Source organism: Neopsephotus bourkii, unplaced genomic scaffold (genome assembly GCF_033783945.1).
Source record: "Neopsephotus bourkii isolate Nb327-2 ecotype Australia unplaced genomic scaffold, CSIRO-AGI_Nbou_v1 NB_107, whole genome shotgun sequence".
Taxonomy (NCBI): domain Eukaryota; kingdom Metazoa; phylum Chordata; class Aves; order Psittaciformes; family Psittacidae; genus Neopsephotus; species Neopsephotus bourkii.
The window spans coordinates 4593890-4607550 of record NW_026900624.1 but is presented as its reverse complement, the minus strand read 5'-3'; the positions used below and the strand labels follow the sequence as shown (position 1 = coordinate 4607550).

The window sequence follows — 13661 nt, the reverse complement described above, 5'->3', positions numbered from 1 at the left end:
CTACTTTTTCTGATATCAATGAATTAAATGGAAAACTCTTTTACCACCACTCATGCAATAGTTCCATCACACCTGAAAACCTTGATGGTCAAGCAGGATGAGCAACACAGTGCATCTCTTCCTTCTTCAGCTTTAAATAGATGGTTGCTTCTGTCATGACTCTATCCTCTGGCTGGTAGGAAGTAGCTACATGTGTCTTACATGAGTAATAGCCCCTACCCAGGTTTGGAGAAAAATGTCTTTGTGGTTGATAACTTCCATCATTATGGGAGTAAATTAAAGCAATATGGGACAGAAATGATTTCAGATTTTATCATGCAATATATTTTTCCAACATGAAAGCAAAAGATATCACAAGTAGCAGTGGTAAATTGTGATGTTCAGCTCGCTGTCCTTTATGTTTCTGAGACAAAAATCAATTCATTAAATTCTGCTCTAATTTTAGATGCTGCACCAAAGTTCTGTAACTGTCCCAAGGTAACTTAGCTCTTGCTTAGGCAACTTGTTAAACTGAACAGACTAGTGAAAGCATTTCAGTTTTATGTTAAGTCTGAGTGGCTGCAGCACGTCTAAGGAACAGCAGCACCATACCCCGTTCCAGCGCTGACTTGTTCTGTTCACTTCTTGTGGCTGCGACTCACACAGGAGTTTCTACAAAACCATGTTAAGGTGCCAAAAGCTGTCGGTGGTTTTGCAGCCTGAGCCCTTGTGCGTGTGGCAGACAACCCAACACCTCCTAGGTCTTCACAGCAAAGCCTGCATTTCTTACTTAGAAAGCTCCACATAGATTAGCCGAAATTTGGCAAGATCCAGTGAACTCTTCAATTACCCTGTTGCTATGGTTCTGCGAAGTGGTGACTACAGACTTCCCTTTGATCAAGACACAAGTGTTTCCTAACTAGGATTGTAATTGTAAAGGTATGATCATTAAAAGTTTCAGCTCTGGTCTCAGCCAAATCAGGAAACAAAACAGGGCCAAACCCAGAAGGGATGAAAAAGTTTCAGCAAAATTCCACAGTAAAAGTTATTCCTTCTTAAGGATTCACTGCATAAATCCTCATTTAAATAAAACTCCCAACTAACTTTGCCAGCAGCAGGAAGAGGAAAGAGAGAGAAGATGGGATCAGCTGGCAATAAATGATAGCCAGACAAATTTTATTGATTTGGGAAGAGCTACTTTTCATTGAGGGAATGGAACCCATCCAGATCCTTATGACTACTCAGTTTAACTACCATCAGAGACAAATCCTAAATTAATACACAGGAATAACTACTGAGAACCACAAGCATTTACCTGTTATGTTTTATGGAAACAGAGCAGGAGCATTCTGCAGTGCTCCCAGCTGCTATTCTGTAGTTGCAGGGACAGTAGTCCTGTAAACCACTATGGAGTTTTGCAAGTAAGAGGCCAGTTAAGCCCTACAGTCTTGATTTGAACACTTAATACAGAGTTGTAAAGTGCAGATAATGTTTTACTGGCTTTCCCAATACTCAATAAAACAATTCCAGTTAAATGACACCATAATAAGACAAAAAAGTGGGGGAGGGGGAAATAGTGGATGTTTCCTATATTCATTCCACATTAAGCTGGTTTCTCTTAGAATCATACAATCAGATGTGTTGGAAAAGAGCTTTAAGATCATCAAGTCCAACCGTTACCCCATGGCTGCCAAGTCCACCACTATACCATACCACTGAGGGCACCTACACAGTTTGTGAACACTTCCAGGGACAGTGACTCCCCCACTGCCCTGGGCAGCCTGTTCCAATGCCTGAGCATCCTCTCAGTGAAGAAATTGGTTCTAATATCCAATCTAAACCTCCCCTGGTGCAGCCTGAAGCCGTTACCTCTTCCTCTTCCCTGTCTTTATCTTTTCGCCAAATGGTTCAAACAACTCAGGGCTGTAACCAAAATTAGACAAGAGAAATTCACAGAACACATACTAGTTCTGAATTTAAAACTAAAAGCATTTTTCTTTGCTTAGAGTAGGCCAGGTACTTGTGACACAGATTTGGCATGAGGAAGAGCAAAGAAATTAAGCAGAAAATCCCATCTACTAAAAATTCAGTTTCAAAATGCAAGCATTGTTCCTCGCTCACATCAACAGGAATCTCTTCCTCACACAAACAGAGGTTACCCAGCTTTGGCTTTAGGATATCATGGCTGGTCCAGTGAAACTTCATCTGTTACTGAGCAGATGGATACTTGCATCTACTCTGCACACTTCCGCATCCACCAGCCCAGTACCCCCTTTGCTCTGCTGCCCTCCACCTCCCCCAAGCATGTTTCTTTTCTGCAGGGTGATGGAACAAGAGGAAGATTCCATTTTCTCCTTCTAGAGCTTTTAAAGCTCACCTTGAGCAGCTCACCAATGCTTACATGCCATAGGACAGTAACCAGGCTGTTGGCTGGTTGTAATTACCAGTGGTTACCTTAGCCGAACAGGCCTGCTTCAGCAACATCCACACATAAGCCTTTCCTTTGCATGCATCCCAAATGCAGCACAGATGTTACCTCATCCATTCATCCTATGCCTCAACTTGCATGTATTCCTAACATACAAAAAAAATCAATCACAAAGCAATTCTAATATCTAACATTTCTTTGAAAATGACTGTTGAAGCAGACAATTCTGTAATTCCTTTCCATCCATCCTCAAGTGTTTGCAGAGATCTGCACCAGAAGTTTCATCCTTAATCATCTACAGATAGCTGCTCCTGCTAGTTAGGCAAGTGCATACTGACAAAGCACAGAAAGGAGCAGAGACCTGACTATACTTCAGAGGGAAGGTGGAGTAAGGTTGCATATGAAACTGAAGTGCTGACATGCCCACAGTTCTGCAATGAAAGGGAAATGTGAAAACAGGAGATCTTCCTGTTAAGTGTAACTTGCTTTTTCCATGTAACTGTCCAAGTATGGAGACAACTTCAGCAAACATGAGAGCTCCATGCCCATACATATTCTAACTGTAAAGAACAGCCAACAAGCTTACACTGCGTTTGTTCTGTGAGGATTTCTTACTAATTTTTTGTAAAGGCAGTCCCAAAACATGACTTGGAAGCAAAAAAATAGGTGTTCACATCACTTCATGGGTTTCCTATGAGCCTGTCAGCTAAAGCTTGAAGAAGAACCCCAGCAATTCCTTTCCATCAGATCCTGTCAGCAAAGCTGAGGCAGAGGAAGAAGAGACTCAGCTAGAGAAGAGGTTGGTAACGGAGGTGAAGATCACTGCCACCTTCTCCAACTAATGAAGACTGATTCTAAAGACCAGAAGAGCAGCTTTCCACTTTCGCCCCAAGCAAACATGTTTTTCACCCAAGCAATTTGAGGGGCTGCAGAACCAAAGAATCCCACCTGCCATCGGTGCCCATCTCATTGGGAGCTATTGCAGCCTGGGCTCCCAATGGCCCTTCCTGCATTGCTGGGGGCACACAGCACCACCAGCAAATCCACAATCAGCTCAGCTCAACCCAAAACTGCTTTTCAGGGAGAAACACTGATTCCAGGCTCTGCACTGCACCAGTGCTCATTTCCATGGGGCTTACAAGAAACTCCATTATTTTTTTCATGTAATTACTCCTTTTGACAAACCTTATTGAAGGTGACCAACAAGCTTAAACATCATTTGTGGGTGACAGCAGAGAGACAGACACCATGGCAACTCCTACGAGTGTGGCTTCCCTAAAACTAAGAAAGGCTAAGAACATCCTGTGAGGTGTTTTATACAGCACCTCTGCAGATCCAGCTGGGTGTGCACCTCCTGTGTGCCTCACATGGATGCACAGAAAGATCCTGCCTTGTGCTCCTGATGGAAGACAGTGAATGTGTCTGTTTTTCACAGGTCAGGAAGTCTGCTGGAGAAGCCCAAGTACAATGCACACTGGTAACACAGCAAACTTTGGCATTTCTCTTAAGCGCCATTCAAAGCAGATACTGCTCCTTTTCCTCCTTGCTTTGGATTCTGACTGTTCAGAAAAAGCCAAAGGGACAAATTGGTTTTCTTCAGTAAGTTCTTGAAAACAGGCTTTAAGCAACTTCCTTCCTTTTCCCACAAGACCTAATTGTCTGCCAGTTCATCGCTGTTAACTCAGCACCAAACACAATTATTTTAAAGCAGGGAGTGGAAAAGATCTAAGACCCAAGCGATGAGTCAAAAAGCAAAGACTACATGCATGTACTAGGACAGCACTGCAAGAAGGAGACTTTGAAACTTGTGGATTTGACAGACTATTTCAGCACCTTTGTTAAATCCAGAATTTGCTTCTTCATTAAGGGCACTAATTATTCATAATTTTATTTAACCATATGCCAATAAATATTATATTGGTATCCCTTTTTAAAGGAAAAGAAGAATAAAAAAGCATGAAAATTTTCAACTACCTTTACAACACAGTATTCAGACCCTGTAATTTTACGTAAGCCTTGCCACCCTTCTGTATTCATCAACAGTATGCAGTGGACTACATTCATGTTTAACACTTCTTTTTTAACGCGTCTCCTAATAGCAATTTAGGATTTGTCACTGTAAATACTGATTAGTGCCAGGCACACAGTGTAACGTTACTGAAAGCTATGCTAAAGAATAATACATCAAACAGCACTACAGGGAAGACAGAATACAGAAACCCCTAACTTTAACAATTGCTTTGCCTCAAATCAGATCAGCGGCTCTTACTGCGGTGACTTAACAGCACTTTCACAGTTACATCCCCATTGAACGTTAAACTGTTTATCTAAAAGCTGCAGTATAGATTTTTCCCTTGCCATAAGGAAGGAAAGTTGTAAACTTTCTGACTCACAAGTTTTATGAATCTACAATGTTTCCACTCTGTTTAAACGAGCTGCAGACCTCCACAGGCCATTACAATTCACGCATTCCAGCTCAGCTCCGCAGGGATGCTTGCCATTTTCCATTACATAAGCTCAGGCTGGAGAGCCCCGTTAGGAGCACTGCCATACCCGCACCAGCCCTCTCCTTCCCATCCCCTCTCATCAGCCACGGGGAGCCCTTCCACAGGATTACAGGTTTCAGGGTTTGGGAAAGTGAGGGCTGTTTTTATTACGGCAGCGTTCAGAAAGTGGCCCCGTTATGCCAGGTGTTTTACAAGCACAGTAGCAAGGGAAGTTCTTTGCCCTGGAGGGTTTCTGCCTTTGGTAAGAGAAGGTTAATAGGCAGGTTAAACAAATAAAGTTGGGGGGGGTGAGAATGGGGTCATGCCTCCCCCTCCCACCCAAGTGGAATATAGAGAAGTCAGACTAATGTTGAATAAAGAGAGCATACTGGACACTCACACTTGCCCTTTCTGCCTTTAAAGTAAAAAAAAAAACCAACAAACCCTTCATCATAATTTCAGTCAATTAAGTTTCACAAGCATCCAGAGGTATCCAAAACAAAAGCAAACTTAACAAGTTATTCTTGGGTTTGAGAAATGTTATGAGAGCTCCACACTAGTCAAACTTTGTTCTCTCTGTCAAAAGACAGCAAGTGGATACACATATGAAAGTAATAAACCCTACTCCCATTCTTCAAGTGCTTAAAACAATCATGGCACTGAATGAAAACTCAAAACTGCATTTTAAGCACAAAGGGTAGGAGGATATTCGCAGAGGACTGACTGTAGCCAAAGGTACTAGTTTCTCCTCACTCTCATTAAAAATTGATGGAAAGGGAGGCTTTTGAAGAGGGTGATTCACAGCTAAGCTCCTCTCTCACTCTTGTCTCCTCCCCACCGATACTGCCTGAACTCCATGGGTTAAAGGAGCACTTGGGGAATACTGCACTCCCTCAGCAAAATTTTTACCTCTTTCAATAGATTTGCTTCTAATAGCATCAGCCAGAGTATCAGGAAAGCTGGCATCATTGTGCGACCTTCCTCCCTTCTCTGAACACTGGAAGGGTATTTAAGAGCTCATTCTCGCTCTAATTACTTCAACTAGCAGATAACTTGACTATTTTAATCTATGACTACCATTTGAAGGCGTGCTCTTCTCCTTTCGGGACTCTGCAAAGACTTACATATTGGGAACACTCAGAACTTCCGTCAGCCACAACCAGAAGTTACTGAACTCCAACACTCAACACTTTAATAGTGTTAAAAAGACGTCAGACAGGAGTTTATCAGATGGCACAAATCACAGCTACATCATGCCGTCTTTCAGTCCACACTGGGTACCCTCCTGCTTGGCATATGGGGCTGCAGAAGCAGGGAAGAAAGCTCAAGTCTTGCAGCACTGGTCACTTCAGGAGATACAAATTACCAGCTCTACCTATAAGGGAATATTGTTATGATTTCCTGCTCCTCTGCCACAAGGCATGTTTTCTCTAGTGACAAAGCAGGGAGAGAGCACTGGGCTTTTTTTCTGTCCAGCTTTGCTTTAGGCAAGTAGATACAACGCAGTGATAAATGTACCCCAGAGATACTGGCATTTCTATACCAGGATTCCTTTAAATGGGCTTCCAATTTCTAATATTTTTAAGAAAAAGCCAGCATAAACAAGACTGTAGAAGAGTTCCTGACTTGTTTCCTTCTTGTATCCTCCATGCAAGCCTTCCATTCTGTCCACACACTTGTTAGGTCAGGGGGAAAACAACGATTTGGGAAGTTTCAGCAAAAACATGTCTTTTGCAACAGTCCCTGGCTAATCACTACTCTGTTTCCAGGACCTTTGCCCAATCTCACTGAACTCATTCTGTGTGCGACTGACAGAAAAATATGTCCTTGGTTGTTTGCTCACAAAATACATTGTCACCATGCAGCACTAAGAAATTCCTAGAGAGTTCAGCTAAACTGTTTCTATGACTCTGCATTACAGTACTCTGAAGTTTAGCTAGTCCTTCCTGGACATTTAACACTGCTCCACATCCACCACCCCTGTACAAGAATTCTCGTTTTTGGCTTCAGTTCAGAACCAGTACAATCTGTCTGTCAGGGGCTACTGACAAGTTTTAACATCAGGTTGGAAATACAGAAAGGTAGGCATTTCTCTGGTTTAGGGGGTCGTTGGTTGGTTGGCTGGTTGGTTTTTTTCCCTTTCAGAAATCCTTCCTCAACAAGACTGTTGAGTCTTCCATTAAAAAAAAAAAATAAAATAACATAAAAACCCAATACAAAACAAAAAGCTGGGCTTCATTTTCTGTACAGGCAAAATTTGACAGGTAACCATCACACAGACATCTGTACTTGCACAAGCAGGGGTAAAACAGATTAATGGAAGTAGGGAAGAGTGTGTAGGAAAGTACGACATGAATGATTCTCACTGGCGTAGTGGAATAGAAGCAAGACTCTTGATGTTTATAGCTTTAATTGCAATTCAACCAAGAATCAGTAGTCTCTCTTGTTTCTATAGAGTAAGCAGGAATATAATAAAAACACTGTAACCAAGAAAAGGACTCCATGAAAGTAAATAAAGTTCTCAAAGAGAACATCTCCATGTTTAAATCTTATTTAACTCACCAGAGTAGATGCAGTGATGGGACTGGGGTTAAGCCTTCAGTACCCACATTTCAGTGTTTTGTGCACTGTTAAGAACTAAACCAAATTCCTGAAAACATTCTCCAGCAGATTATAAATATATCTATGAGGTTAGATCAAGAGCTTAAATTAACTGGTAAGGGTTCCTTTGAGGTCTTTACATCAGTTACTGAAAAATAACCTCCAGGGTAGAGCATACCTTTATGCACAACCTAAATAAAACCCCACCTCATCGACTGCTCAGTAATGGGGGGAGGCAGGAAGAACAGATGCAGGAATTTCAGATATTTGGTAATTGCTCCTTATTCTATCCCAATAAAAAAATATTTTCCTACCCCCCAATGTTTATCTAAGGTCACTATTTTAAATAAACCTGATTGAACGGCACAGAGAAAACTGAAGTCCAAAGGTTGTTCTTTTTACACGGTGCACTGACCCCTACTCTCATTATCAGCCATAAACATTTATGAGAGTTCGTCATCAGCTTGCTGAGACAACACATTTTATCTAGTTTTCTAGAGCCACATATCAATAATCGCCAAGATGCTTTCCGTAACACTGAATCTAGCATCGTCTCTTTCACCCCACATCCCTAAAGGTTTCTTGGGGGGGTGTGTTTAGTAAGTAGCTAGTTTTTTAACAGATGCAAGAAAACATGAAGACTGTGAAATGCTTTTTCTTATGTAAGGATTAAAATCAGAACAAACTTATTATAAAATAAGAAAATGGTAGAAAGCTAAAGTAATACAACTGACATTCATTACTGCCATCTTAGTTGGGTATATTTCCTGAAATAAGCACTAATCTGTAATAGATCAGGAGTAAACCCTTCCCCCTATATTCCCCTTTCGTTCCTATACTCCTCTAACCACTGGTTTTAAAGCCATCAGTTGTTTTTGCATTCATAAATATCCTCATTGCTATTTAACCAAAAATAAGATTAAACTGTCAAATCTAATATTTTCTCGGAAAAATGCATTGATATGGTAAAATAAAAATCTTCCTTTGTATAAACAGTGTTTTATTGCATTAGATCACCTTTCCTTCCCTCTGACACCCAAAATAATCCTTACCAGCTGCACATGGCTAAGTTCACCTCACCTAGCTAATGCACACTAGTATCTTTACATGCGGTTTAAGTTACAGTTTCAGCTTGAACAGACAACTACTGTGTGCTAGAAATAAAAAAGAATCTGTTTCTCATGGCATCATTATGATACATGGAATTGATATGCTCCCACACTATGTACTTGGAAAGTGGGCAATGGTCCCTTCCTGGTACTGTCCATTCTTACAGGAGCCATGGGAAAGTCTGAGGATGGGGACACTCTGACCATCTCCTTCATGGGATCCAGCAGAGGAAAAACATGATCAAAGCCCTGTCTCATCTATCTTGTCTATAGCAGGACAGTAGAAGGACACTCTCCTCTGCTTGCCCTCCCTGCCATGAAGTGTAACTCAGTTATTCAAGAGCTGTATCTTGTTCTGTCATGGAAATTAAGTTGTGAATAGTCTGTATTGCTGCATGGAGCTCTAATACACTTCTGGTTATTAAAGAAATCTCAGGACAGATGAGCAGAGTTGGGTATTTGAACAATAAAAGGTTTTCTTAAGAGAGATGAACTGCTTCTATATTAGCTTCTTTTTAAAGTAAGTTTCAAATTTACAGGAGTATTAACTACATATTTCATTGCTCTTATATTAAACATTTACTGTGCCTAGACACCACCCATTTACTTGGAAGCTTGATTGGAAGAACTGTTACTTATACTGTAGTTCACAACCCACAGGTATAATCTTTACCAAGACAGCAAAGAAAACGGAAGCACCAAACACAGCCAAAGCAAAACCCTACTTTGTTTAAGTACAGCTCATATGAGCACCAAACGCAGCTGCTCAAGTGCAAAAATTACTGATTTTCTCTGTACTCACTTTCCAAATAGTTTGAGAAAGGTTCTTTCAGTAACACAACCACCTCCCTATCACTTTCATCTGAAGTCAGTGCAAACCCCAGTGAAAGCTTCTTGCTAAGAGGAAGTACCTCTCTGGAGTTCTCTCTCCCATTCCCTCATCATTGTTCAGTTTCTGACGGCAATTTTACTATTTCTCAGCGACTATGTATACACTTCATTAGATCACCGACTGACTCACTGCAAATGGATTTCCTACTTGTATTCGCCATTCCCTCTTCTTTCAGCCCTGGACCTACTTCATGTCCCTCCTTATTCCTTCTTGTGAACAGTGGGTCTACTGTTCCATGACAGAAATGACACCACAAGCACACTTTCACACCAACAAATCCTGTATTATAAGGACTTTAATGTCTATCAATGCTTAGACCTAGAATTTAAATAAATAAATAAATAGATGGGGAGAGAGATGACCTCACTAAATAGAGTGCTACCACTTAAGGAGCTGAAGTTTAAGATGTCACACAAAATAATCTTCATAACTCAGGAAGAACATTTCTCTTGCTCTTACTGTAATAATTACCAAATCAGTGAGGATGAGATTTTCCTCCTAGCACATACATTACTTAAAAGACCAGGGAAAAACGTTTTGTTTGCTATTTTTGCCCCTAAAATAGAGACAAATGCATCTAAAAAACCCTGCATTGAGCAGTCTCCATTTACACAGTACTAATGGTGTAATATATCCCCTGTAAGATACAATTTCTAAGAGTTTATATGCGAGTGTCACTATATGCTTAAATAGCTACAGGAAAAGCTATGCTGCAACTGAAATTTGTACCAGCACTGTTACAAAACAGTGTACATGTCTACTTAATGATAGCATTTTCTTTCTTCACTCAAGAGGTTTTTTTCTTGGTACATCATACCTGAAAGCAGATACACAGAGCTGAAATTCTTCTCCAGTTTGCCCAGGAGCACAGTAAGAAAGCAGTCAGATGAGAGAGAGGTCACATCTTTAGAGCTTTGGTCATACACCACCACTTCCTGCTTGCAATCAATTTCAATCTGAAAGACAAGTAGTTCAGCATAAGATGTCAAGGAAGATGATTAAAAGCACAACATTATCACCCACCTCAGGGTTCCCACGTATTTGCTATACAGCAGCCCAGATATAGATTCCTTATACAGCTGTATACAAACCAGTTTAAAATAAAAACTTAATATGTCTGATCAGATTTAATCCCTTTGAGACTTTGCAAATCGATTATTTGCTCCAAGTTGAAGCACACTCTGTAAACTTCTGCTGTTAGATAGTTTTATGTCACTTGTAAAATGCTTCACTTTCAGCTAGGTTCGTTGGTTAGTTTAAAAACTAAGCTTTTTAAAAGAAGGCTCTACCTCAGTTTCTGCTTTGGGGTTTTTTGTGTATAAAGAGACCTTAAACTGCCTAAAGCCACACACATTTTAGCCATCTACAGAACTTTATAAAATATGCTTTAGATAACATCATCGTCTTCAGTTTTGAACATGTCAAAGCAAGAATGTAATAGACTTTTTTTCTGGACCCAAAACATTTGAAACAAGTACCAGTGGATTAAAAAAACAAAGAAACCCAAACCTCACACACAGATACACATTAAGTTTAAACAGCTCAGCTGTTTTCTTTTCACTGATAACACTATTTAAAGAAAAAAGAAACAAAACAGAACTAAACCCCCTGACCAAACCAAACAAACCCAACAATCAAAACCCATCAAACTCCTCACACAAAAAGCATTTTTAACAGAAAGTAAAAGCCAGGATTGACAGAGCTATGGTTTCTTTGAAAACTGTATGACCACTTTCTAAGCAATCCCCACCACCACAGACCCTAAAGAATCCTTCAGAGTTTAGAAGGAGAATGTTTCCTGCCTTAATGACATACATTTTAGGGACTGGGCTTTGACAGACATACAAGAATGCTGACAGCATTCTTTCTGAGTAATTTCTAAATCCCTCTCCATTACCCTGTCACTTAGGGAAAACTGGGCTACAAAGAACCCCAAAGATAAACTTAGTAGTAACCAAGAGCCTCTCACATCAGGTAAGAGCTCAGCAAACCTCAGTCCCTTAGTTTTGGATTCTTAAAATGAAATACCTAAAGAAAAAACTAATACGAGTTGCCTTCCAGGCACTCTTTTAACCAAATACAAGGAATAAGAGGAAAATGACCCCTACCTTGTGTTTTGCTGAATGCTGAATGAGCTCAGTAATCAAAACTTTGTCCTGCTGCAGCCTCCGCTTCATAAGCTTGGAGCAGTTGATGTTGATGGCATCCAAGATGTGGGACGTATTGTATTCCACAAAGGGGCGGCTATCAATCAACAGCAATTTTTCTGTACCACTCTCCAGCAAAGCCACCAACTTCTCGGCGACAATGAGTTGAGTCCTGATCATCTCATCGGCCATGACAACAATAAGGCCTCTTTCACCACCTCCCTCTCTAATTTGCTGCGATGATGTAATGGCTGTGTACTCAAAGGCTTAGCCACACCATTGTACTAGAAGTGTATGAGGTCATGCTGGTAGTGACTGGCAAAAGAAAAGTTAAACCCATTTTCAGAAAGAGCTCTTCAACTGAATGTCTCCTCCTGCTTCCAGTTGATGTGCCGTTACAAAGGGTGCATTCCACAAAGCAGCCCCTCACATCTGATTCATCGGGAGATGACTATGGAGTAGCCATTTTACAATTCAAACAAAAGATGCTTTCTGGTGGCTGCTGAATTACATCATTCTTTACCTTTGCGCCCACCCATCAGCTTTACACCGGACTAAGAGCCTGTAAGAAAGAGAAGATGAAAAAAAATAAATAAACCACAAACCAGATGAGGCCATGCAAGTCTGCAGAACAAAACATTCAACTCTGAGGCCAACTGCACAGTGGTCTGTACCATATAATAAATACGCTCCTGAGAAGTTCCCCTCTCTGCTGCATAGGCCAAACACCTAGAGACAGCAGTCGCAATTGCAGTCTCTGAATCTATTCCAATGATCTCGCCTGGACAATTATCTTGATTTCAGGCAACATACCATGTCTTAATTGCGGACTCTTCTCTCACTAGTAGCTCTGCCTCTTCACAAGACTTTGTTAGAATATAATTAAGATATACTGCCCTAAATCATGCATTCCTTTCAATAGCAAAACTAATTAAATGTGTTTCAGTACTTCACCACTTAGTAAGAAGTTGTAAAATTAACTAAGATACATTTTTAAAGTTTAATGCCTTGGAAAGTATTTCACAAACCAGCATTGTGAATTGGGGAACTGAAACTGTGTAAAAGAAGGGACAAAACTTACGTCCACCTCTTTTCTTTAAGAATATGGTTGAAGAGAAACCAGAATAAGATGCTACAACAAAACACAAGCATTTTATCTGAATTAACCATCGGACATGGAAATGGAGGCCTCGTGAATACACTACTGAAAGATATAGCAGTGAGTACTGTCTTCGGAACTTCTGAAGCAGATGGGACATTAGAGTCACAAATAGAGTCACAGAACAGATTGGGTTGGAAGGGACCTTCGAAGGTTATCTAGTCCAACCCCCCTGCAATGAGCAGGAACATCTTCAACTTGATCAGGTTGCCCAGAACCACATCCAGCCTGGCCCTGAATGTCTCCAGGGATGGAGCATCCACCACCTCTCAGGGCAGCCTGTGCCAGTGTTTTACCTTCCTCACTGTAAAAAAAGTATTCCTCATGTCCAGCCTGAATCTCCCCTCTTTTAGTTTAAAACCATCACTCCTCATCCTATCACAACAGGTGCTGGTAAAAAGTCTCTCCCCATGTTTGTTATAGGCCCCTTTTAAGAACTGAAAGGCGGCAATAATAAGATAAGCCATATGTTGAGCTGCTTTGGTCACCAGCTCCAGCAAGAGGGGATAGCTGATGGTGATGACTTCTTCAACTGAAGTGGCAGAGCCCACAGATTAGAGCTTGTCCATGAAAGGACAAGCCTGACAGAGTTCCTTACCTTGTTAGTGTGGCAGACTAATCTGCACTCAGAACAGTGCAGGGTAAAGCCAGCTCAGCAAGAAACCACATTTCAGTCTGCATGTCTTATACCATCACACTCCCTCTCCCTGTCAGGGGAAGTGATTTTAGGTCATCAGAACTATGCAACACCTCTTGTACAAGGTAGCATGCCTTCAAGCAACTCTTAAGTCAGTTCTGGCCCATGCCACCCAACCTATGACCCAAACAGCCTTTCTACCTCTGCTTTCTCCTGGCTGGAA

At 41.0% G+C, this 13661-nt stretch overlaps 1 protein-coding gene across 11 annotated transcripts in view; it reads right to left on the bottom strand.

Moving 5' to 3' along the window:
• Nucleotides 1-13661, bottom strand: part of DUSP16 (dual specificity phosphatase 16) — a 69856-nt gene that overhangs the window by 18309 nt on the left and 37886 nt on the right. For 10 of the 11 annotated variants that reach the window (XM_061358591.1, XM_061358605.1, XM_061358543.1 and 7 more), the window contains 2 exons: nucleotides 11604-12204; nucleotides 10313-10451 (listed from right to left, as the gene is read on the bottom strand). In XM_061358591.1, coding sequence (XP_061214575.1) covers nucleotides 10313-10451; nucleotides 11604-11834 — 370 coding nt within the window. In that variant the 5' untranslated portion in view covers nucleotides 11835-12204. Of the gene's footprint in view, nucleotides 1-10312; nucleotides 10452-11603; nucleotides 12205-13399; nucleotides 13656-13661 lie in introns of all 11 variants that reach the window. The other variant, XM_061358598.1, reaches the window with a different exon arrangement.